Genomic DNA, 26,039 nt, shown 5'->3' with positions numbered 1-26,039 from the left:
GTACCTTTTTGGAGCAAGCCCCTCCATTGTGGTCCAAGTTTCCAGTTTGCCTTAAAGGGAAAGTGAAGCAAATGGATTTCTTCTCCCTCAAAGCTAGGTCAAAAATAATGCAAATCCCAAGAGTTATATGGCTGCCATGTGGGCCTTCTGGGGATGGATGGGGCTGACTGTTCCATCTCAGATTAAGATGACCAGGAATAAGGACTATATTAGGAAATCCATCAGAGACTAGCTTCTTGGGTCTTCCTTTTTTAAAATTCTTCTTGGCTCATTTTTCTGGGCAGTTTGCTTTTCTGGACTTCTGTAAAATGAGATGGTTGTTTAATGTAATGGAAAGTAGTTTCTCATGGTGGCGGCTAAGTGGCTCAGTGGATTAAGAGCCAGGCCTAGTGACAGGAGGTCCTGGGTTCAAATTTGGTCTCAGACACTTAGTGATCTGACCCTGGGCAAGTCAACCCCAGTTCCCTCTACCTTACTGTTCTGCCTTGGAACCAATACTTAACTTAGTATTGATTCTAAGACAGAAAGTAAGGGCTTTAAAAAATCTAAGAGTTTGGACTTACTTTAATTTGTTTGATACTTTCATTTTATTAATTAAATTATTTGCATTCTTATATTAATTAATATATTATAATGCTATACTATGATATAATAAAATAATCTTACATTGATTTAAAAGAAAGATGTAGCTGGACGCCCCTGACAAATATGGAAGTGTTAAAAACCTTTGTAATTTTAAAATGTAAAACGAACATGAAACCCTCTTCTTCTTCACCTGGAAAAACTTTGTAAATCTGAAAGCTCTCTATGAAAGCTATTTGAGGTCTGCCCATCAGTCAGTAGCCCATTTGCAGCATAACCTTGGATAGCTTGTCTGAATGGGTTCCCTTGTGTACAATGAGGTAGGTGATCCTTGGCCTAGCTCAGAGGTAGCCATGAGGATACCAGATAATGAATGGAGGGCATTTGGTAATCATGAAGTACCCTATAAGTAGAAATCAGAACTAAATGGCATAGTGGAGAACATGCTAGACTTGGGAGTCCTGAGTTTGAATCTTGCCTTTAAACACTTATTTATGATCCTGGGCAAGTTTCTTAACTCTCAACCCTCAATTTCCTCATCAGTAAAATGGGGATCATTATAATATACATAAGACTACTACTGCAAGGATCAAATGAGACCACATGTAAGGCTACATAAATGCTAGTTATTATCTTCATTGTTATTATTACTGTTATCTATAACTTCTTTTTATTGAAAATTTTTATATTTCATTCTTTTCCTATTATGTGTAATAATCAATTTTAATGTTTTTAAAAATTCTTAGTTCCAAATTCTCTCCTTCCCCTTTCTCCTTCTTCCTTGAGCAGGCAAGCAATTTAGATTATACATGTGTAGTCATGCAAGATCCATAACAGACCCAAGACCCCCAAGGGGAAAAAAAATTTAATATATGCTTAAATCTGTATTCAGACAACAGCAGTTCTTAATCTAGGTGGATTCTGCAATCATTTCTTTGGTGATGATTATTGGTGTCTGACATGTAAGCCTAATTATTCCTAGGCTTTCCTCACTTTGGTGGATGTTTATTATAACTTTGTGTGTAGTAGGCCAGACCTGACTTGGACTGGTCTGATAATTCAAAATTAGAACTAAATGACCCATTCCTAACATACCTGACAGTTAACAGAATTATTTATTAGCTGTAGGAATTGATATTTAGAGCAGAGAAAAGATCATCAGGAAGCATCAGGGGATTTCTCAGAAACTTGGAAAAGAGTAGGGGGCTTTTTTGGGGGCCTAGGCAATCAGGAATCTGACTTCTAGCATTCTGAGCTGATTAAATCTCCCAGCATTCATAACTTTTTAAGGAAAAAGCCTTCAGATAGTTCTCTAGCTCTTGATTATCTTTTCATATTTTAACAAAATCTCCTTTTGTGTCAATTTCCCTTACTTATCTTTGCAGTATAGTACCGTGGCCTTTGATTTGAAGTCTGGCCTTTTCTACACCAAAAGAATAACAAATGCCTTTTCTCTTCATGCAGCTGCCTTAATTTTGTTGAGTGCTTCAGGTTTCAGAAATTCTGTTTCATTTATTCCTTATTACAATCCTAGATATTAAGCACAGTGAGCCATCTTCATTTTATAACAAGGAAACAGATTCTTTGTCAAATAAGGGATGGGTGAAGGAGATGAACACAACTGGCCCTTCCCTACCTCTACATTCTACACTATATTTTTTTACCCCCAATAGATGTCTAGGGAGCTCTTTTAACCACAGCAATAAAAATTTCCCCCAATATCCACAGCACTTTCAATATACAGTAGGGTAGACTTTTAAAGCACTCTTGAGATGCCAAATCATTTCTTTTTTTGCACAGTGTTTTATTGATGTCTTTTATCTTTGTATCCATCATTTTTTGGTGGGGAGGAAAAACCCCTTATCCTTTCTACATTTAGAATCCCTCCTTATGACAAAGGAAAAAAAACGAATAAGCACTTAATTTGGTGATCTCAACTGACAATTCTTTTTCCTGTTACTCCCAGAATTGACAGGAGATTTTGTTTCTTTTCTTTTGGTACCTTTATTGTTTTTTTCCAGTGGCTCAGAATTTGCTATTTGTGATCCTTTCATTTGCATTGTTGTGGTCATTATGGTCTATTTTCTGCTTCTGTTTCTCTCTAAATCGATGTATGTCAGTCTTTCTACCTTCTCAAAGTTCCTATGGTGAGAATATCACATTCATGTACTATTTTTTTTTTTTTTTTAGTTCTCAAAAAATAGGGGAAGCAGGTGAGGTATATGGTGGAAAGAATGGTACTTCTAGACTCAGAACCTGGATTTAAATCCCACCTCTGATACCATCTGTACAATCTTGGACAATCTTGAGAATTGTTCATCTGTGAAATAAGAGGGGCTGGCTTAAATTAAACCCATCAAAGTTCCTTTCAACTTTAGATTTGGATCTAATTCTTTGGCACCACATAGGGCTACTATTAATATCTGGGGTTATAATAGACCTTTGTTTCTTTCTTTGACTTCCTTGGGATACAACCCCAATCATGGGATCCCAGAGCTAAAGTGATACCTACAATGGTTAGTCCAGTTCACATCTTTACCAACAGTAAACTATACTTGACTACTTAAATAGAGTGAAATGAAATCCAAGAGTTACTAAAACCTGTATTTCTCCTAATATTTGTGATATTTTGAGTGTGGTGGTTTTATATGGTCATTTGTATAGTTAGCATTTCTTTTGAAAAACTTGGCATCCTTTGACAGTTTTATATTGGAGAAATTCTTTTTTATTTGTATTTTTTATTTAGTATTTTCTATATGTCAATTCCTTACTGGTCTTGGGTTTCTTATAAAGTTTTTTGTTCCTTTCTGATGTAAATCTATGAAATAATTTGTGTGAGATATGAATTCATAGTGACTTAGAAAACCACAAATTAACATTTACCTATATTGCGCTATATTCTGATTTGTTTTATTCAACATTTCCAATTACATTTGTGTCTAATTCTTGTTGGGGAAGGTTAAGACAGGTTTGCAGTTAGTCTTTGAGGGGTTGCCTAAGTCACCAAGAAATGAAATGACATAGGATAGTAAAAACTACATCTCCGACTTAGAATCTTTTCTTGGATATCAGATTCATCTCTGTTTTTGGACGCAAGTATTTTTTTTTAATTCACAGTTTTTTAGCTATAGTTTCATTTATACAAGAGTTTGTGTATTTTCTTTATTAGTTTGCTATAAAAATTGCTTGGTTTTTTTTTTATCAGTTAGTAAATAATCTACCATTGCATTGCTTAATAAAGAATCTTCCCCCTTTCCTTCCTATCTCTACCACCATGGCTGTATTTCTATCCTATGCCTTTTTACTATTTGTCATTCCTTCACAATTGATCTGGGGTCTTTGGGGGCTACTTGGGGAGCCAGGTGTTTTTCTATTCTTCTCAGGGGTCCAGCATCATCAACAAACATTTAGCAAATCCCAACTGTAGTTGGGTTCCAGCCTGTGCTAAGCATGGGGACACAATTAGAGACATGGTTCAATTCAGCAGCAAAAGCAAGCCAATCTTTGCCAGGAAGGAGTTTATATTGCTAGGGTGCGGGGTGGCAGTCAAGAAAAACCTCTTTTGTGAGTGCCACCCCATCTGTGCTTTGAAGAAAGGCAGAAACAAGGGGAAAAAATGGAACGGGGTGGCATTTAACTGATATAAAACTGGGAGCTTTTAAGGAAAAAAACCCTACAATAAAACAGATAAAACCATGAGCTAATGATATGAGAAAAAGAAGAAAATTAAATGCCAGTATAAAAAAATTTCTAACAAATGAGTGAAATAAAGGGAATTATTAGGAGCAATTTCACCTAATTATACACTCCTCAAAACTGACATTTAAAATGAAGTAGATGAATACTTAAAAAATATAAAATATCCCAAGTAATATAACAAAATAGAAAAATTTAAATAATTCAATGTCAAAAGAAGACTTAAGTTCCCATTCGTTGGGGGGAGGGCAGGGAGAGAAAACTCTTTGTAGAAATAATTTGAAGAAAGATAGGAATTCTATGAGAGGCACATCCCAAGTGTGTTTGTGTGTTTTGAGAGTGGGAAGAAATGTCTGTGGGAAAACATGGAAGTATGAGATAAAATTATACAGAGATCTATAATTTAGCAGAATTACCTGTTCAACCTGTATCTCACCTTACCTCTAAGGCCACTTTTGGATTTGAGATGGTTGTGGTATTTGTGCCCCATACCTTCAAAACTGATAATCTAGTGAAGGAAAAGAACATACCCAAGGGCCACATCACTAGTTCCTGTTTGAGGCTAGATTTGAACTTAGAATTCCTGAGTATTGGGAAAAACCAGTGGAGGGTGCTGAAGAAGAGATAAATGATTTCTCCCTTACAACAGAGAGGTAGGGGAGTACTGGGAGAGAACAGTACAGAAGTTGTCAAAGTTATTCTTAATTTTGCCTAGTTTTTCTTTATTACAAGGGTTCAAGGTTTTATTTGCATTGGGGAAATGACTGAGATACAGAAATTGAAAGCTTTCTTGCAAGTCATAGAATTTTCAAGATGGCAGAAACCCCAGCTCAACATACAACATGAATCCATTATTGGCATCCCCAACAAGTGATCCAAAGATCTCCAGGGACAGGGGACTTGCTGGCAATGAGTAAAGAACTTGTCATTTGCTAAAGTGAAGTGCATTTAATTTTTAAATAGCTCTAATTGTTAGGCATAATATAAGGAAAAGTTTTCTAAGTCTTCCCTCTCACTTCTAGCCTTGACAAGTACTTGGTGAAACCATTTAGTGTAGTCAGAAAAGCCTTAGGCTTAGGAGATATATGTATTCTAGTGCTGCCTGTAGCATTTATTTTGTAGAAATATTTAATATTTAATTTGTTAAATTAAAATTAAATTTGTAGAAATATGGGCAGAACTCTAAGCCTGTTAATGATGATAAATAAAACCTACAGTTTATCTTATAAGGTCATTTTATCTTATAAGGTCATTTCCAGATTCAAATGTGATAGGTAAAGTTCTTTGTAGTTCTATATAAATATCTTATTCATGTCTAGTTCCTCCAACTTTCTCATCTTAAAAAAAATTGTTTCAGTTCCCTGGAACACAGAGTATACACTTTACCACAATCATCACTTAGTAATTTGATTCCCATGCTAGTTCACAAAAAACCTTTTTCACCATCATAACTTTATGTGTGTGTGTGTGTGTGTGTGTAGTTCCAGTCTACTGTTGCTAGAATATCTCTTTGTGGACATAACTAGATGGCTCAGTAAATTAGCCATGCCTAGAGACCCAAGTCCTGGGTTCAAATATGGTCTCAGACACTTCCCAGCTGTGTGACCCTGGGCAAGTCACTTAACCCCCATTACCTAGCCCTTACCACTCTTCTGCCTTGAAACCAATACACAGTAGTAAATGATGGAAAGTTAAATATCTCTGTGGAATAGCTTGGGACTGTCCAACTACTGGTAACTCAGTACCTGTTGGGAAATGTATTCTCTAAAACATATTTAAAAGGAATCACGCAAACACTTCAAACAAGCCTTCCATCTTCTTTCTTCCCCAATTATAGTTGCATTTAACCACTGACTTTTGGTGGTAAAGATATGAAGGAGGAAGATTGCTAAAGTTTGGGCCAAAAAAACACCCAGCATCAGCCAACCTTTGGTTATTAACAGAACTTTGCCAACTTGAGAGGTGAACTGTGAGATGGACTTGGGGGAATGGTCTCTTAGGAAACGTGCTTTTTTGTTGTTAATTTATACTTTAATGTTATACCAATTAAATGACCAAGAAGATACCTTAAAGGACAGGATAAAACAATAACCAAATTGTGCTCCTTAACTAGGGAAAATGCTTCTTGAGGTAACAGTTTTTGGAGACTTAGTTGAAAAGCAGCATCTAGAGCCAAGAGATAGGCCATCTCTGTTACTGACCTGCTCTGTGATACTGGCAGTGCATTAGCATCATCTCTGACATCTCAGTTTTCTCACCTAGGTAACAAGAGGCTTGGATTGGATTCTCCCTGGAGGCCCTTCAGTTCTATTTGGGTCTAGAGGACCCTTGTAAAACTCTTATGATTTAATTAAGTTCTTTTCTAACCATCAATCATTCGATTAACTCTCCAAACTTTTCTGATTGAAACTTGATGGCCCCATAACTTTTTTCAGAAATGCTGTCAAATTGAAAACTTTTTTATGTTTTAACTTGTTTTTAAGATGGCTAACTTTGAATGTTTTCTGCAGGATCACAGCAGATTTGTCAACTGTGTGAGGTTCTCTCCAGATGGGAATAAATTTGCCACAGCAAGTGCAGATGGCCAGGTAACTAGCTACCTTGCTTTTTTACTTTGAAGGAATATAGCTTGCTTTTTAAAAATGGTAATTACTTTCATGAAGCTGTGTAGGGTAAGGGAAAAAAATTCTGATTGTCCTCCTTGATGGAGGAATTTAAATATGAATGTATTGGGGTCAGGTAGGTGATTTAGAAGATTGAGAGTCAGGCCCAGAGATGGGAGAGATCCTGGGTTCAAATATGACCATAGATAGTTCCTGACTGTGGGACCTTAGACAAGTCATTTAACCTCCATTGCCTATCCCTCACTGTTCTTCTGCCCTGGAACCAATATACAATATTGATTTTAAGATAGAAGGCAAGAGTTTTGTTTTTAAACTTATTTCTTTCTTGCCTGCTGGGAGATGACACTGAAAAGAGATGCTATCATCTCAGTGAAAGTAAGATACTTAAGACATAAATATTTGTTGTGTTTTTCATCATGTGGAATTCAGATTCTTAAGTGATGCACATATTTGGGGGAGTTGGTTCTTCTTAGGGCAAAGGTCATGGAACACAAGAGCATTATTGTAGCTTGAATGATCAGGAAGAGATTTGAGTAGCATAAATCTCATTTTAGATCCCTAATAATTGTTAATGTGATTTTTCCAAGATTTATATCTATGATGGAAAAACAGGAGAGAAAGTTTGTGCATTAGGAGGAAGCAAGGCTCATGATGGAGGAATTTATGCTGTAAGTATCTCCTTTTCTCAGTTTTATATTTTAAAAGACTCCAGTATCTGTATTTTTGAAAATAGACTACAACTTTGGGAGAATTAACTGGTGTGGAAAGATGGCTGAACTGAGGACTAGGAAGCCTGAATTCTAATCCCAGCTCTACCCCTAATTATCTGGGATCTCACTGGGAACTAGGAGGGTACATCGGAGAAGTCAGGAAGCCTCCTTTTCCTAACTTCAAATTTGGCCTCACACTAACTGTGTGACCTTGGGAAAGTCACTTAACACTGTTTGCCTCAGTTTCCTCATTTGTAAAAAGCTGGAGAAGGAAATGGCAAACCACTCCAGTGTCTTTGCCAAGAAAATGCCTGGTGGGGGTCCAAAGAGTCTGAAATGACCCTAAAGAACACCAAGTTCAGTTTATCATTCACTGGTTTCGGCTTCAAATTCTTTCTCCTAAGCCAGTCTATTCTAGCTGTTCTTAAAATGTAAATAAATTCAAGGGGTCCTCAAGGTTAAATCTAATTTCATACTAATAAAGCATTTTAATTTCTAATATGCTGAATATTAGTAGATATGACCCACAAAAATAAAAGCTAGTTAGGAATCATTCTTAACTTTTAAATGTGTTCAGAGTGAAGATGTGTTAGAGTAGGTGGAAGCACAGTGGAATTGGGATTGGGTGATCCTCATGCAGAGGCTGGATAATCATTTGGATATTAGAAAGAGTTCTTCAGACTATTCGGTCCCAAGTTGAACAAAATGGCTTCTAAAATGACCTCCATCTCATTTTAGGTTTTTAGAATTACAACTGAAAAAAATTAAAAATATTTTAAGACCAATAAAGATGTTCCTTCTTGACTTTGTAGATTAGCTGGAGCCCCGACAGCAGCCATTTGCTTTCTGCTTCTGGAGACAAAACTGCTAAAGTTTGGGACGTTGGTGCTAACTCTGTGGTTAATACATTTAACATGGGCCCAAATGTGTTGGATCAGCAGCTGGGATGCTTGTGGCAGAAGGACCACTTGATAAGTGTTTCCCTCTCGGGATATATCAATTACCTGGACAAAAACAACCCTAATAAGCCACTCCGAGTTATCAAGGTAAAGCAGATGCTTTGGGAGGGCAGCATTTGAAGCAGCCTGATGAAGGTGAAATCCATAAATGGAGGGAAATTCCTTTGTCCTCCCATTCCACCCCCAAGAGAACCTGGACTTCCATATACATGTAGCCTCGGAGCTAAGAATATTGGAGCTTGTCTATCAGTTCAGGCTCTACAATTTGCCTCTCTTTAATTATTTCCTTTTTATCCTTCATAGTTTGTATGTGTTTGTTGCCTTATTTTCTACCCAAATAGTCCTTTGAGGGCATGGAATATCTTTTGCCTCTTTATATCCCCAGAGCTTAGCCCACTGCCTGGCTCATAGTAGGCACTTAAAAAATGTTTATTGGCTGACTGGTTCTTTTAGATTCTTGAAAGGCAATGATTGGTTTAGTAGAATTGAGTGAACAATCTAGAGATGAGTCATTGCTTTAGTGACTCATCATTTTAGCCAAAACCTTTTGGGAAAAATTGGAAGATCTCACCAAAAGCAATCAAGTAAAATTAATCTTGAGCTGAGAGTTTTCTTCACTGGATTGAAGTCATATACATTTTTGACTTCTTGAGCCCAAAACTTTCTGGGTCCTGGGACTTTTTTAGATGTGCCCCCCCCTTTTTTTTTTCTGACTAAACTTTATTGTGAATCATTCTGGGCCTGCCAATCTTTCATTCAATTTCAGTAAGCATTAAATGTTGGAGGTAGCTAAGTGGTTCAGTAGATTGAGAGCCAGACCTAGAGAAGGGAGGTCCTGGGCTAAAATCTGGCCTCAGACAGTTCCTAGCTATATGACCTCCCCCCCCCCCCCCCAAATTGATTAACCGCTACCACTTTTCTATCTTGGAACTAATACACAGTATTGATTCTAAGACAGAAGGTAAGGGTTTAAAAAAAATTAAAAAGCCATGTGATTTGCAAATAAGGCTGAAACTCCTCAAGAAATCCCCATATGCCAGATGTTTGCTGACCCTGGCTGTTGGACACCATTCTGCTGGCAATGTTGCCAGACTAATACAATTGAGTGGCCTCACAGGAAAATTGCTATCATGTTAAGGACAAGTGGGTCTCCCAGACAGCATGCTTCTGCTCAGTTTAAAAAGAATGGCTCAGATGATCTGAATGCAATTTTGTTTATTATTCATTGAGCCTTAGACCAGAATGCTCAAGGCTAAAAGTTGAATGACTGGTATCCTTTTTTTTCTAGGTCAGAGTTTAGTAAACTAGAAATTAATGTCCCAGTTTTTTACTCTTGTGTTGTTGTAAGTTGATTGATTCTAGGCATGTAGGGTACTTCTATATACATGACAGTTTCTTCCTCCTCCCACCCCCACCCCCCAAAAAAGTTTAGATCTTCATAGAACTCCATTACCAACACAAAAGTAAATTGAATTCTAACACTGAGCAGACTCAGTAATGTAAATAGGAATTAAGTGACTTAATGGTTTTGTCTGAGTAAAGTAGTAGACCTGATAAAAACCTGAATTGACACATCTGGTCAATTCTCTGGCCAAATAACCACTCAAGTTTGTAGTCTCTTGTAATCTAACAGGGCTCCATTGTAGGATTGCCTTCTCAGGGTGCCTTTAAGCCATTGACATTAGAGACTTGTGTATAAAATGCCGAGAGTAAGGCAGTTTTTGGAGGAGGTTTTTGGAGCATGTTCAGGAGAAACTACTTAACCTGGGATATATCCATTCCCTCCTCCTCCCCCTGCCAAAAAATAATTAAGAGAGAGAGAGAGAGAGAGACTAGCCAACAATGTTCACAGCTCAGCTCTCTGTTCCTATTTTTTTCCCCTACAGGGCCACAGTAAATCAATCCAGTGTTTGACGGTTCATAAAAATGATGGTAAATCATACATCTATTCTGGGAGCCACGATGGACACATTAATATCCTTTTAAAGATGAACTAATTTCTTGAGCCCTAACACTCCTACTCTTTTGTCTGCATTAAAGGAATTTCGTTTCCCCAGAGTGATGAGGAGACAGCAGCTTGCCAGGTTTTCTAGTCAGTTGTTATGTGATATAATGAGACAGGCTATAGACCTGGAATCAGAGCTTGGTTTCAGCTTCAGTTATAGTTGAATCACCTTGGAAGTCATTGAACCCCTTCCTGCCTCTCTCCTCAGTTTGTTCTATAAAGCAGGGGTGAGGGTTGCAAAGCTAAAATTACCCACTCCCCCTTAGTGTGCCAGAAATTTCCCTTCTCAGGTTTTCTTCCATGTTAATACCATCATTAGAAATTGGTAGTTAAGGGGGAATAGATTTGTAGATTGATTACTAATACTTTACCTCCTATGGAGTATAGTTTCAGTGAATAACCTGTAGCAGGGTTCACATTTATCATGATTGTATGTCTTGCCATTATCTTTGGGTCAGGTATCCACTTGTAAGATGGAATATGCTGCTCACCAGCCACTGCCCAGGAAAGAGCCCCAAAATTAAGTCAGTGGAATGAATTTTTGGACATTCCCCACCCAAATCAATGGTTTAACCTTTTTCCCCTTAATCGTACTTTTCACATTATTGGGATTCTGAGACTGGGGAGAACGATTCCTTTGCTGGGAAAGGACACACCAATCAGGTATCCAGGATGACTGTGGATGAGACTGATCAACTGGTCAGCTGCAGCATGGACGATACAGTGCGTTATACCAATCTTATCCAGAGGGACTACAGGTGTGTGGGTCTCTTTGGCATCTAGAACTGTGTATAAGGGTCTCTGCCAACTGGAGGGGAGGGTCAAGATAGAATAGAATGGCCCCTGCTCTGATGGATTTTTATTCTATTGGGGGAAGATACAACACACATGTATATGTACACACACATGTTTACATACATACAAAAATATACAGGTGTAGATGGATACATCCCTATAGTAGGATACACATGTGTAATGCAAGAAAAAATAAAGGTTTGGAACATTAGCAAAAGAAAGGTTTAATAATATCTGTAATTTATGTAATGATTGGTTGAATGATGAGAAAAACAGATGTAATCACAAATAGATCAATGCCCATTGACTTAAGGATCAGCAAACGATGACCGGAGAGCCAAATCTAGCTTACTGCCTACTTTTTAATATCCAATGAGCTAAGAATTTTTACATTAAAATTTTATTGTAAAAGGCAAAAAAAAAATCTGAAAATGGTATTGTTCATTTGCAGTTTATGCAAAAGCAGGTAGAATTGCAGGCCATCATTTGCTGACCCTTGTGATTGTTGACCCAGCAATAGGAGAAGAGAACATGGTAGGAGATAAATATGAGATGTGCAGTTGAGAGGGTAGAATTGGCCTTGGAGGTAGTACAAGCAGCCATATATCTGCTCCATGTTGGCTGTGTGACCCAGGACAAGTCACTTCACTTCTAAGCACACCAGGCAGTTCTCACAAACTAAACTGCAAAAAATGATGTTTAACTGCATTGGTAAAGGAAGTCTTGCTATGGGAACTCCCTACGTCAATAAGATCACAAATCTATTTGATGGTGACATAGACTCTAAACGATCACCCTAGTGCAAATATTAATAATATGGAAAAGGTCTTGATCAGTGACACATGTAAAACCCAGTAAAATTGCTCATTGGCTACAGGAGGAGAGGTGGGAGGAGGGGAGGCAAAGAATATGAATCTTGTAACCATGGAAAAATATCTAAATTAAATAAATAAAGTTAATTTTTAAAAAATCACAGATCCAGAAAAAAAAAACAAAGGTATTATCTCCTGAGTGAGGGACAAAGTAATTCCACTATATTGTAGAGTGCAGTTAATTTTTTAAAATATTTTTTCCAAAGTTCCATGATTCATGTTCTCTCCCCTCCCCACTCCTGAAGCTAATAAGCAGTTCCATTGGGTTAGACGTGTATTATCATTCAAAACCTCTTTCTATACTATTCATTTTTGTAATGGAGTAATCTTTTAAAAGTCAAACCCCCAAATCAAATTGGGTGCTGCATTTTAAGGAAGATAAGCAGGATAGTAAAGGGGCTGGTGAACATATGATGTGATGAGCTGATGAAGAAAAGGTAGATTATTTAATCAAGAGAAAAGATTATGGGGAAGAGACATCGTAACCACCTTCCAATTTTTTAAAAAGAATATCATGTAAAAACTCCTTTGAAAAGAGACAGATTTTAACCTTTCTATAGGGAAAACAATTGGATGGCTAAAAGTAGGTTTACACTTTTAAAAAAAAAGAGTGTTAAGCTTTTTTCAACTCCCTAAAACACAAACATGGTTAGAGTCAGTAGAGAAGGAGCTGGCATGCAGAGATACTTTGAAAATGGGAGTGGGGAATACAGATGGAACAAGCTGTTAGGACTGGGCACATGGAGGACTGACCTTCACAACAAGCAGGGCCACATCTTCCTGACGTAAAGGAAATAGCATGGGCAGAGATAAAAAGAAATGAGTGTTCAGAGTAGTTGTTTTTTTTTTTTAAGAATATTTATAAGAAAAGGTAGTTCATGACCCAGGCCCCTAGGAATTTTTGGAATAGCTCTTTGTATTTTAGCTTCATGAAAAGGAATCAGGTTTTTGTGTGTGTGTTTCTTTAACTCTGTGTCCTTTTGATTTGTGCTTGGGTCAATACCTCTAATTATCTTAAAGGCAAGTTAGATTTTTTAAAAAATAGGAATTTGAGCCAGAAGGGAAAGAAAACACTTCTAAGTCCCTAGCACATCAAATTAGCTACCTCCCTATGTGAGGACTTGCCTCTGCTTGACAGAATGACCCAAGGCAATTTCCAAGCACATTACTGTCACTGCACAGTTCTGCTGAAAAATTAAGTCTTGGTGATGATTTTCTCTTGGTGTTCCCTGCTTTTATCATTCATGCTTTTGCTTTTTAGAGTAATTTTAGTCAATCTAATTAAACTAAAATTCTCCCCTATTTTTTACTTAATAATGAAGACTTGGTGTAATCTTTTCTTTAGATTTTCATAGTATGGACTTGGAATAACTTAATATATAATAACTAGAATAATTAATAAAATTTAAGTGGTAGTGCCTAGTGGTTTTAAAATGGCAGCACATAACTGTTTCCTCCTTCCTGTTTTTCACAGCGGACAGAGTGTAATAAAACTGGATATTCAACCCAAATGTGTAGCCGTTGGGCCTGGAGGCTATGCAGTAGTTGTATGTATTGGACAGGTAAATACTCATGAGAGTCTTAATCCAGGGTTGCTTTTAGCTTCCTTCAGAATGGAACATATCATAATGTGTGTGTGTATAAGCAAAATGTAATTGCCTAATGAAGATAGGGGAAATCATGGATTCCAGTAATCTTGCTGACCTAGATGAAGAAATCATATTATACTTGGTTTAGGATTGACTTTTCCCCATCCATCCCAATGGGAGACTCGGGGATATTGCCATGCTGCTCCCCACTCATACTTGGCATAACTAGTTTCTATTTACTAGATAATATGGAGCTTTTATTCTCAATTTTATCACAATTTTAGAATCTGCTCTAGTATAGGAAATGTGAGAGTAATTCTTAAAATAGTAAGGACAAAAGAATGAGGAAGAAGGCTTGAAAAAGCTTACTGAGCCCTATTAGAAATCAGATGTAGTCAGAGTATTATTTAGAAATAAAAATACAATATTAAGAATAAGTCTTCTCACTTAAAAGGCAGTTGAGGGGAACCGAATAACTGGATTTTAGAATCAGGACACCTGGGTTCTAGAACATCCCCTCTTTTAGGAAAACAAAAAGTGTTGGGATTGTTTTTTTTTTTTAAATCCTTACCTTCTGTCCTAAATTTGAATGAAGAATTAGTTCTAAGGTAGAAAGGTAGTAAGGACTAGGCAGTTGGAGGTAAGTGACTCACCTAAGATCATGTGTCTGAGTGAGCCTAGGACCTCCCACCTCTAGACCTGGCTCTCCATGTACTGAGGTGAGCTACCTATTTGCCCTTCTTGACATAAATTTGTAAGGGTGATTTAGGTTTTCTGGCTAAGGTTTGTTGGAACTTGCATAGAACTCAGAACTAATTGTTTTAAATTTTAATTTTGAATTAAATTAAAAATGATTACTATTTTATTATTATTTGGTTTTCCTATAGATTGTCTTAATGAAGAATCAGAAGAAGTGCTTCACTATCGATGATCCTGGCTACGAACCTGAAGTCGTCGCTGTGCATCCATCAGGAGGAACCGCAGCTGTGGGAGGAGCAGTAGGTGTCTTTTGTTTCCCTTTGCCTGTCTTTTCCTTTCACCATCTTTTGTCCTTAGCATGGTGCCTTGGCACATCACAAATGCCTAGTCAGTACTTGTTAGCTGTCTGACTAACCTCTGGTGAGGCAGCATTTCAGAAAGATGCTAATAGGTAATACTAACTCATATAACATTTACCATGTGCCAAGCCGTGGGAGGTAGGTTCCGTTGTTACCCTCATTTTACAGATTAGGAAACTGAGGCAGACAGTGAAGTGGCTTCCCAGGGTCACTGAGCTAGGAAGTGTTTGAGGCCATATTTGAACTAGAGTCCTCCTAACTCCACTCTGTCCCTTGTACCTCCTAGCTGCCCCTCTCTGAGGCCTCTTTTCATTTGGTGATAGACTTGAGCCAGAGGAACTCCTTCTCTCATATTTTTATTTCAAGACTATTCGTGGTTCATCATGCCCTTTGCCTTATCTCATCTGCTGTGTTGAGTTTACAGATGAAACAGAGTCCCTAGAGAAATCTAGTGGAATTTGAACCTTCATCTTCTGCCACCAAATCTACTACATGAATCTGTCCTTTATATTTTCTAGGCTATTTTGTGCCAGAGTACCTACCTACTTCCTCTCCCATCCCATAGCCCCCCAGATTCTCCTGTTCAGTCAGGCACATCATCACTCACCAATAAAATGAGGCCAGCTTCACCTCCAAGTTCTCTGTACTTTAGGGAGCTGTGATTTCCTTTGTGTGATAAGGATATAGATCTCACACCTCCCAAACCTTGGCAGTTCATGGCCAGAATTCCCTTACCTCATATCCACCGCCCAGCCATCCTTTGGTCAGCCTCTCTCAACTTAAGGAGGCCTTTGGGCATCTCTCTCTCTGGGGCCTCTCCAGCTTCATGTAGGACCTGCTAGAGCAACAATGAAGAATTGGGGTGGGGACAGCTCATGTTAGAGAAAGGCAGGATAATTCCACCATCCATCCGATTAAATTGGTTGGAGGAATTTAAACTGAATAAAGAATTGCCATTTTATTTCCAGCATGAAATACTAATGAGATGCTGGGGACTTGTGCTCAAGTCAATATTAATGAACAGAGAAGCATTCTTTGCACTCATACTAACAGGCCAACTGCTCATGCTTTAAAGAAAGAATAGTTCTTTTTTTTAAGTATAGTAGTTATAAACTGGTCAGACCACCCCTCCTTCCCCCCACCCCCACCCCTGGCCATCTTGCTTATCTCATCAATGGTGCCCAGCAGAACTAAATTAGCCTCTGGTTTATGGAGTAATGAGAATTGGCTTAAACCCAAATTCGTGGGTTTTTTATACTTTCACTTCACAGCAACTTATGAGGCTGACCTTTTATTTACTCTTTACCCTATCTGTCTTAAATTCTTCCCTTCCCTCTTCTCCCTCCCCCCCCTTAGAATTGATTCTCAGAATCAGTTTCAAGACAGAAGAGCAGTAGGGGCTAGGCACTTGAGATTAAGTGACTCACCCAGGGTCAGCTTTGAACCCCAAACCTCGTATCTGCAGACCTGGCTCTCCAGTGAACCCTGTAGCAGCTCCCTCACTTTTTGGGGGGGGGGGTCTTAAAAACCTCTTGAACTATTTGCTGACCCAGTGGGCTCATCACCTACTTCGGATTGTGATTTGCCAACCCTTTGCTCCCTTCTTTTTTTTCCTGCCTCTATTGTCTTTGCCCCATTTCCTCCACCCTCACTGCCATCAGAATCCAGAATAGACAATCACTTTCTCTTCGTGCTTTGCTCATACCCTGCTTTCTTTTAACTCATCTTTAGGATGGGAATGTCCGTCTGTACTCAATCCAAGGAACGACGTTGAAACATGAAGAGAAGCTCCTGGAAGCCAAGGGCCCAGTGACGGATCTGGCCTACTCCCACGATGGTGCTTTCCTTGCTGTCTGCGATGCCAGCAAAGTGGTCACGGTGTTCAGCGTGGCCGACGGCTACTCGGTAAGAGCCAGTGAACGAGGACGACCTTTCAGTTCTCTCTTCCCAAATAGTGAGAATGGATGGCATTGGCTGCTCTTACAGTGCAGGCACACAAATGCAGTGAAACTTCAGGTTATGGATTCATGCCTCTGCCAGCCAAGGGTTAGTTTGAATGAGGCCAGGGAAATGGGTCTAGTTCTCCTTTGGCCAGAAGGCTTTGCTCTGTTCCCCTGCCACAATCTAGTGAATTTGGCAATTACATAGCATCTTTTCTGTTGAATCCATTCTTAGCACTTTGTATGCCTTATTGCCATTATATTGACATATATACATTGCTTACCTCCCCCTGGAGCTCACTTGATCAGGTTTTGTTTCCCCCTACAAAGCCTAGTTCCCTGCACAGAGGAGACCTTTAACAAATGTTTTTTAAATGATTAAATTCTCACAGACACACACACTAGATCTTAAGCTCTAAGAGTATAGAGAATATATCTTTATTTTTTTAACTCTTATTTTCTGTTATTAACTCCAAGACAGAAGGGGCAAGAGCTAGGACATAGGGTAAAATGATTTGCCTCAAGGTCACACAGCTAATTAGTGTCTCAAGTCACATTTGAACCCAAGCTAACTACAATTCCAAGCCCAACACTTTATTTACTGTGCCACCTACTTGCCTCCAATATATTTTATTCGCCTTCCACTTTCCCATAGCATCTTGCCCTATGTTCTGTACAAATTAAGCCTTTAGTAACTACTTGAGTGAATGTACCCGCTTCCTACTAAATCACCCTTGGATTTTAGAAACTGTTTCTTATTTATCTCTTAGTGCCTTGCTTGTAGAAGACTCTTCGTTATCTGGTGGTTGAATAAATGAATGTGTTGCAGAAATAGGAACAAAGAGATAAAATTTATACTTGTGAAACAGAAATGGGAGTGGGGGGCAGGATAAAAATAGGGGAATTACTTGAAAAGGTCCTAAACTAGAAAAAAGCATAACCTTGTTTTTGATACTGTATAACTTTAGTTTCATGTCTGCAAAATGAAGGGAGGTCACGACTAGATTTTCCAAGAGGATTGTTTAAATTCTTTATTACTTGTTGGAAAAGCCATTGCTGAATTTTGGTTTAGACAAAAAGGGCCTCCTAGGGTCATCTCCCTTACAAATGTCCATGATGGTCACTGAAGGATTAGCGTCAGGCTGTACAGTTAGACAGCATGTCTTTTGTATGCCAAAAGGGGACATTTAATTTTAGGAGGGATTTAACTTTTTAACAAGTTCTATATTCTAGCACTACAACAATAGTATTTGATATCCTAATGATATCAGTGGTGAATAATAGGCAAGATCCTTCTTAGAATGTTAAAGTTGGAAGAGATCTTTAGAGGTCATCTAGTTCAACCCCCTTATTTTATACATAAAGTAAAACTAGGCCCAAAGGGGTGATAACTTACTTGCACTTGGTCCTATCTGTGACAGAGCAATGTTTTCACTCCAAATCCAATTTTTCTGGCTACCCCATGGTAGCTGATGCCCAAACTGTTTTGGTTGAAATGACAGGATTTTTTGACTTTTAATTCTTTGGGAACTAAAAAAAAAACAAAACCCTAACAGTTCAAAATGTTATTAGGGGGGCAGCTGGGTAGCTAAGTGGATTGAGAGCCAGGCCTAGAGATTAGAAGTCCTAGGTTCAAAGGAAGGTAAGGGTTAAAAAAAGAAAATGTTATTAGATGATAGTCCCAAGAAATTTTTACCTTAGATAGCAAATTTCATTAATCATAACTTAGAGCTAGAAACAGTTTATCATTTCTTTCCTGCTATTGTAATAATAACAATAAGAATAAGTTTGCTAGGCCTTTGGAAAAAATCACTCCACCCATCCTTTTCTTCTCAAGTTAAAATTCTGCTATGAAAACATCATTAGAAATTCAAAAAATAATTACATTTTGGAGTTCCATATAGCAAAATAAGTAATTTTTAAAGGTTGGGGGGAAAAAACAGTGACTAATTACTATAAATCCCCAATCCAACAAATATCAATCCCTTAAGGTACTGTCTCTTAACACTTTAAAGCAAAGATAAATCTTAAGGCAAGTCTGTTTAAGACTTAAGTTGGTTCAAGATATAATCTCAATATCTAGTATCCCAAGGGTAACTAATTTTTTATAATTTATCAAATCACTTCTAAGTCCTTCATACCCTTGGCAAAGGTTGAACCAAATGGATATGGCTACCAAGATCCTGTATCCAAGCTGTGGTGTATTCCAATTCCATTCAGTTATGGGTCTTGAGGTATTCTAGGACTTGACCAAACCATTGTTCATGGCTTTCTGAGTTCTTTCCCCTATTGCTAAGAGATGGTAGCCCTTGTCATGAATCTTTTCACTACTTTATCTGTACAAAACACAATGTCACATCATTTAAAGAAGCCTGGCTTTTGTGGGCAGGTACTAACTTTCTGTGAGTTGCGGCTACTTTATAGAATAGGGAGCCTGAACTACATACGTGATCTTGATGGTCCCTTCTACAGGCTATTATCTCAGCAGTGACCAGACTGTCTTTGAGACACCTTCAGCCTGTCTGGCAGTTGCTAAGCTTCTTAAAATTTGTCACGCTTTGACTTCTCAATAGGTGGGGGAGAATTTGGAACTCAGAATTAAAAAAAAAAAAAGTTAACATTTTTGTGTATTGTTGAGAAATATTTAATGAAATAAATATTTTTTAAAATATCAATTTCTCTTTGGAGGCTACTTAGAGAAGGACATAAATTTCTTATGTGTTTAGGTGTTATATATGTTTAAAACGTGTAAGACCCTTATGGGAAAAACAGGGAAAAAACACTCTTGATACCTACACACATGATGTTTTCTTGTTTTGCATAGGAATACAACGTTTTTTATGGACATCACGCAAAAATTGTCTGCATCGCATGGTCACCAGACAATGAACATTTTGCTTCAGGCGGCATGGACATGATGGTCTATGTTTGGACCTTGAGTGACCCAGAAACTAGAGTCAAGATCCAAGGTAACTAGTGTACAGTCAAGGGAGATACCCAACATTGGAATTTCAAATGTAGTGTGGGTGGGGCTATGCTGACAAATATTTAACAATCAACTCTCCAAAGGAAAAAAAAATACACATGACACTTTTAGTTTACTCTTCATTATTAACATTTTCTTCATCACTTTCTTAGTCTTTTTTTCTTATTTCTTATATCTGTATTATAGTCAGCAAAATATTGAAGTTGAGCACTGCTTAGTTCTGAGATATAAATGCTCACACTGAAAATTTTAATAATCAAATTTCACATCAATAACAAATCGACTCTACTAACATCCTTGAGTTTGGTAATTCTTAAGCTAAAAGCTATATAAGGTGATCTAGAGAGTGATGAGCTAGATGGACTCTTATTCTATAGGAAGTGTTCAGTTACTGTGAAGTCACCCTTCAATACCTCATTTGTGATGTAGCAATTGAAATTAATGTAAACTGATCACAACAGCATTTAGGCAGGACATAGGATTCATTCATCTGGCTTCTATTAGTGGAAGGGATGAGATTTTCTTTTTTGACCCTAGGGAAAGCTAATTGGTTGTGTCTACTTTCATCCTTGCAAGGAGAATTGTTGGTACAGAGAAAATAGCTCTCCTTGATATAAAGGTTAGAACAGTGATTTAAGAGAAGACTGAACTTCTGAATTTAACTCAAGAGACAAAGAAATATGACTTAAGCAGTTATAAGACTTTTAATATAGACATTATCACCAGTGCATATTAACATATGCTCTCCTGGGGCTAGAACATAATAATGAAGGCAAAGTCTAAAAAGAATAACACAATAGGCAGTAAGAGCCCATTTACCAAATGGCCATTTCCCTGTGGCCAAGTGAACCACGGAGAAAGGATTCCATCTGTGTCCCTGAGGGAAGTGTTTGTTTTTCTGCTATAGCTTATGTAGGTTTATCATAATTTGTCCTGACTGGTTATATTAAGAATAAACCTGATTAATCATGGCACAAGCCCTTCCCCGAGTTACAGTCATAATATCTAAAACCATGCTATTTTGCAAAGCCATTTGAGTTAACAAGAATCTACCTCGTTCTGGAGGGAGGAGATGAGCTAGCTCACTTGTGGCCTAAGCCAGCTTCTCAGTTTCAAGTAACAGATTCAAACTACTTAGAAAGTCTCACTAAGGACTAATTTGAGAAAGATTTATGTGTCCCCGCGGTAACCAGGGAAACTAAGCCATGAAACACCATGAAACAAGCCAAAGTAATTCAATAATGATCATCAGTATTAACTATTTGCTAATAACAAGACTCAATATAATTAAATACAATTTCCTTAATTCGCTTTTCTAATAACTACGTGATGAAACCCAGCTCAAAGGTCATGGTTCTGATTTTATTAACAGGAGAGTTATAAGAAGATTAGATTAAGAGCCCATAATCACCTAAAGAAAGTTTCAACAAATTTTAGTTGTTTACCTTACAACTTTGCAATTTCTCACATTACCTAAATCTGGTACCAGATGTAGATACTGCCAACAATAGGTTGAAAGAAGAATCGTAAAAGGAATCTTTGAGGGCCTTATAAAATGGGCCCTTCTGACTTAAAATTATCGAGCAGATACTTCAAATAGGAAAATAATTTCACCCTCTTCACAATCAACAGTGCATTTTTTTATGCAGAATCCTTAATCCAATTTTTTAAAAACTTATTACCCCATTAGAAACATTTGGTAAACAGTTAAATGCATTTTTATATTCTAGTTCTTAGAGAAAACAGTCTGGTCTTACAGTTTTCTCAATTGATTACTCCATTTTAATTTTTTTCTTAAAGCTTTTAGATCTTTGTCTTATTAGAAAATTTGTTCATCTTTGACTTAATTTCTTATTGTCCTCATATGACTAATAGTGAAGGAGTGGAAAATCTAAGAACTAATTTATTTAGTTACTTAAGATACAACATTGCCTACCAATTTAGATTGCAAACAGTAGGATCTTTCATATTTTCATCCTATTAGAGAAATGTAGATGTGCTGGAATATTGCAACAATGAGGTTGATTAGATTTTTAAAATTAAAACTTTACCTGCCAAGATTAGGAAGATTTGCTATAAGTGGAAAAAGTAGCATCATGGTTAGAACAACATCAAGATTTGTCTTCTAGGCCTAAGCATAAAGGCAGGGAATGACTCGACTGAGGTATAATAGGATAAAGTATCTTACTTTTGTTTGATTTCTGCTAAGAGTAGTTGCTATTTGGGACAGCCAGTCTTAAGGCAGAGTTCCACCTTATTCACAAAGTGTAATAGTCAGACTCAAAATTAGCTAGGAAAGAGTCTTATTCAAAAAGGCCGGGGAAACTAAGTCAAGAGGCTCCTACCTTCAGCCATGCCAAGATCATCTCAACTTTCCCAGAAATGCACCTGAAACAGTGTCAGATCACATTCCTTTTGTGCATATCATGGCATTTCTCTAGGATTACTGATTTAATGATAATTCAGACATTCATACCTGAATTCACAGTTTCAAAATGTTATCAGATGATAGTCCCAAGAAATTTTTACCCTAGATATAGCAAGCTTCGTTAATCGTAACTTAGGGCTAGAAAGTTTATTATTTCTTTCCTGTTATTGCAATAATGGCAAAAAAAAAGTTTGCTAGGCCTTTAAAAAAATCATTCCATATCCTTTTCTTCTCGAGTTAAAATTTTGGTATGAAAAAATCATTAGAAATTTAAAAAGTAATTACATTTTGTAGTTCCACATAGCAAAAAGATAAGTCACTTTTAAAGCATGGGGGGGGGGGGGGATTGACTAATATTGTCTATTAACACTTTAAAGCAAAGATAAATCTTAAGACAAGTCCGTTTAAGATTAAGTTGGTTCAAGATATAATTTCAATATCTAGTATCCCAAGGGTAATTAAATTTTTATAATCATCACATCACTTCTAAGTTCTTCATACCCTTGGCAAAAGTTGTTTATGAAGGAAGAAAGGGGATCCCATTTTCTCAGTAAACAATTCATTGTTTTTAGAATTTCACATTTAGCAAGTTCTTTTCAAAAGGCTGATAAGATTATATGGCTTTGTCCAAGTAGATGGTCCTAAGGAATCTGGCAAGGTTTTTCCTTTGTACTTTTTCCCACACAATAATTCTTATTCTTCCCTTTCACAGTATACCCAATTAAATACATCACAGGTTTTCAACATCGGAACAATAAGAATCTAATGACTTAATAATTTTGTAGAATCCATGTCAAAGGGAGTTAAATTTTCCAATGAGAGAATTTATTTTCTTAACAGTAAAGTCACAATGTAAGAAAGTTTAGAAGCACAATGACCCACATAATATATATTTAAAACATGAGATAAAACTTATTATCAGTTAGATATCTGTCCAGGCGAATGCATTTCCTCAACTCCTCCTTGCCCTGAAGTGGACATTTAATAATCTTTTAGGCATATATTCCAGGTTGTGTGGTTGTTGATTTTAGCCAGATAGTCACATTAAACATAGAGTATTCACACAAACAAAGCTGCGGCTTCTCCAACAGCATAGGAGATCACTTTGGTTTGGGTAGATTTAAGGCCAAGAAGGAGTCCAGCCCTCAAGGCAGCTGCTTGCAAAGAAATCCATAGAGGAGACATTTCCTTAGAGAGATCAACCCCAGGGCCAATGTCCCCTCTTGACTCTTGGCTGGTTTACCAATTGTAGTGCTTAAAATTAAGATACATGAAAAAAAAAAATTAAGACACATGGAGGCAACAAAGTTCCAAGCATGTTTGGTTTATTGAAGGGGAACAGTAACCAATAAAAGGAGTCTTCGTCTTCTCAGCAAGCCAAAGGTCCTTACTAGACTTCTTATGAGTTATGGGGGGTTGTAGGGAAAACAGATTTTTAAAAAAGCACTCTGTAGGCAAAATGTAGGATGAAGCTATCTGATTCCTTCTGGTGAAAATCAGGATAAGATTTTCTCCCTTGATTGAATAACTAGTGGTATTAGAAGTACCAGGCCTTCTTGATGTAAAGATAGAACAGTGATTTATAGGAAGGCTGGCTTTATAGAGGAACAGAATTGAGACAAAGAGGTAAGGTAAGTTCAGCCACAGAATTAGTAAGTGGGACCAAGATTCCTACATCTTGTTCCATTACCAAGATTTCTTTTCATAGAAATTATAAGGATATAATACTGTATAACTTGGTAAGTAAGAGTTCTGAACCTCTAATCAGTAAGATCTGGGTTCAGCTTCCATCTGATCCCTATGAGTCCATGATCAAGTTATTTAACCCAAGACCATTCTCAAAGAGATGAGTTGCAATCTGTGCCCAGGGGAAAAGACCAGTGAAATCCCAGATTCTCAAATATTAACTACAATCTCACTTAATATGTGTGAAAGCCAAGAGATATCCTTTCATAATAATCTGGCATCTAGATAGCTAGTACTGTAAGGTTTGTCAAAGGCACTTTAGAAATAATTTGAATTCTCACCGCAAATACCCTTCACCTCATTTATTAAAACCCCCATTTTTCAGGGGTAATAAATGATCCTGTGGCCTCCCAAGTTTTCTATGAGAAAATTGAGGATATGTGAATATAAACCCAGAAAAATGAGAACCACCTTTATCCCTGAAAGAAATTGGGACGGGCTTGGCCCGCCGTTGGCCCTCATCTGCTCTTCCTTCCCTAAAACAAGTTCTCCTTTTCCTAGATGCCCATAGGTTACATCACGTCAGCAGTTTGGCCTGGCTGGACGAACACACGCTGGTCACAACCTCCCACGACGCCTCTGTCAAAGAGTGGACAATCTCCTACTAGGGACCCCCACTCGCCAAGCCAGCCCTCTCTTTGGAAGGACCGAATCAGGGACTTAGAATTACTGCAGCGGGACATGTCCTTTATTTCTGTAACGCTCCCTCCCTCCCACCTCCACCTCTCATTTCTCCCTAAATGTGGGAGAGGAGGAAGGGGAGGGGTGATATGAATTAATCATTATCCTTCTATCTTTACAGGGTGTTCATATCTGTTAATGTATTTCGAAAGCTTTAGCCAGTAACAGTTTGCACATTAAAAAAAAATAAAAAGAAGAAGAAGCACTTAAATTATATCTGGAGCTTGGGGGGAAAAATAAAAACAAAAACCCCAAACCTTATTGTGCTGAACATTCCAGAAGGAACAAAACCGCCTAGTGAGGCCTAGTTTTTAAAAGGGGAGCACTCCTATCCAGTGCTTTTTAACTTCCCATCTAGGCAGACCTGCTGGCCATCTGACTCCACGAGAGCAGGCCTCCTCCTACTTCTGCCCCCGATTTACAGAACATTTCTGTACTAACTCTCCTCGTGAGTATTTGTGATCCAGACTTGGCCAGGGTGCTAACTACGGCTGAGGTAGTCTGCACCTAACCGTTGCCTCAAATTTCCTCCCTCCTTCGCAGATGGGGTACCTACGTAAATAAATGTATTTACGTTAATAAATGTTTTATGTATTTCAATATATCAGGTTTTGTGCTTCATTTTAAAGATGCAAACATGGGTTTTCCCCCTGTTTCTGAAATGGTTGCCTGTTAATGATCTTTGGACCTTTAGAAACCTTTGTTGTTATCTTTTGGACTGGGCAATGTGTTGGTCCTCATTTCAATGTCTTTTCTTTGCCTTTTTCTTTAAGGGCAAAGATGAAATCACTGTAAGCTAATCTATGGTAATTTTCACCTTTTTTTTTCCTTTTCAGTGCAGAAATTAAAGTAAGTATAAAGCACCATGACTTGGGATTTTATTTAAATTTTTTTAATTATGTAAGAAATACTATGTGAGATGTGAATGAATTCCTGCAGTTGGTGGGACAGAGTTTGAGCTAAGACCAGGATCTTTGGAATGAATGAGAAAATGAATCTTTTTCTGCACCATGGGTTGTTAGCTTTATGTCATGGCAACAGTGGAGGGATGGGCCTGGGACTTTCTTAAAACATACATGTTGCTAGTAAGAATATTGCAGATTGAAGGACCAGAAGTAGCCCTGGAGACTTGAGTTCTAGTCATGCCTCTGATACTAAGGAGCTGGTTGACCCAATTCCCTCATCTGCAAAATGAGAGGTTGAACTAGATGTCTTAAAGTTCCTTGTAGCTGTCATTTTGTAAGGCCAATCAATGACTTTATTATAAAGAAAATGGTTTTAACTATGTAGCACTTTAATCTCGTTGGTCCTTCCCAAATCCCTTGTCAACTAGGTGGAATAGTTACTATCCTTGTTTAAAGATGAAAA

General features: G+C 37.7%; 1 protein-coding gene across 1 annotated transcript in view; it reads left to right on the top strand.

Moving 5' to 3' along the window:
• The window catches only part of WDR1 (WD repeat domain 1), a 51,425-nt gene extending 26,152 nt beyond the window's left edge, over positions 1–25,273 (top strand). The window contains exons 6-15 of the mRNA XM_056802425.1: positions 6,789–6,866; positions 7,490–7,570; positions 8,425–8,658; positions 10,458–10,547; positions 11,180–11,334; positions 13,718–13,805; positions 14,720–14,830; positions 16,622–16,795; positions 19,655–19,799; positions 24,492–25,273. Coding sequence (XP_056658403.1) covers positions 6,789–6,866; positions 7,490–7,570; positions 8,425–8,658; positions 10,458–10,547; positions 11,180–11,334; positions 13,718–13,805; positions 14,720–14,830; positions 16,622–16,795; positions 19,655–19,799; positions 24,492–24,598 — 1,263 coding nt within the window. The 3' untranslated portion in view covers positions 24,599–25,273. The remainder of the gene's footprint in view (positions 1–6,788; positions 6,867–7,489; positions 7,571–8,424; positions 8,659–10,457; positions 10,548–11,179; positions 11,335–13,717; positions 13,806–14,719; positions 14,831–16,621; positions 16,796–19,654; positions 19,800–24,491) is intronic.
• The last annotated feature ends 766 nt before the right edge of the window (positions 25,274–26,039 follow it).

The sequence above is a fragment of the Monodelphis domestica genome, chromosome 6 (assembly GCF_027887165.1).
Source record: "Monodelphis domestica isolate mMonDom1 chromosome 6, mMonDom1.pri, whole genome shotgun sequence".
In the NCBI taxonomy this organism is placed as follows: domain Eukaryota; kingdom Metazoa; phylum Chordata; class Mammalia; order Didelphimorphia; family Didelphidae; genus Monodelphis; species Monodelphis domestica.
This window is presented reverse-complemented; position numbering and strand designations above follow the sequence as displayed.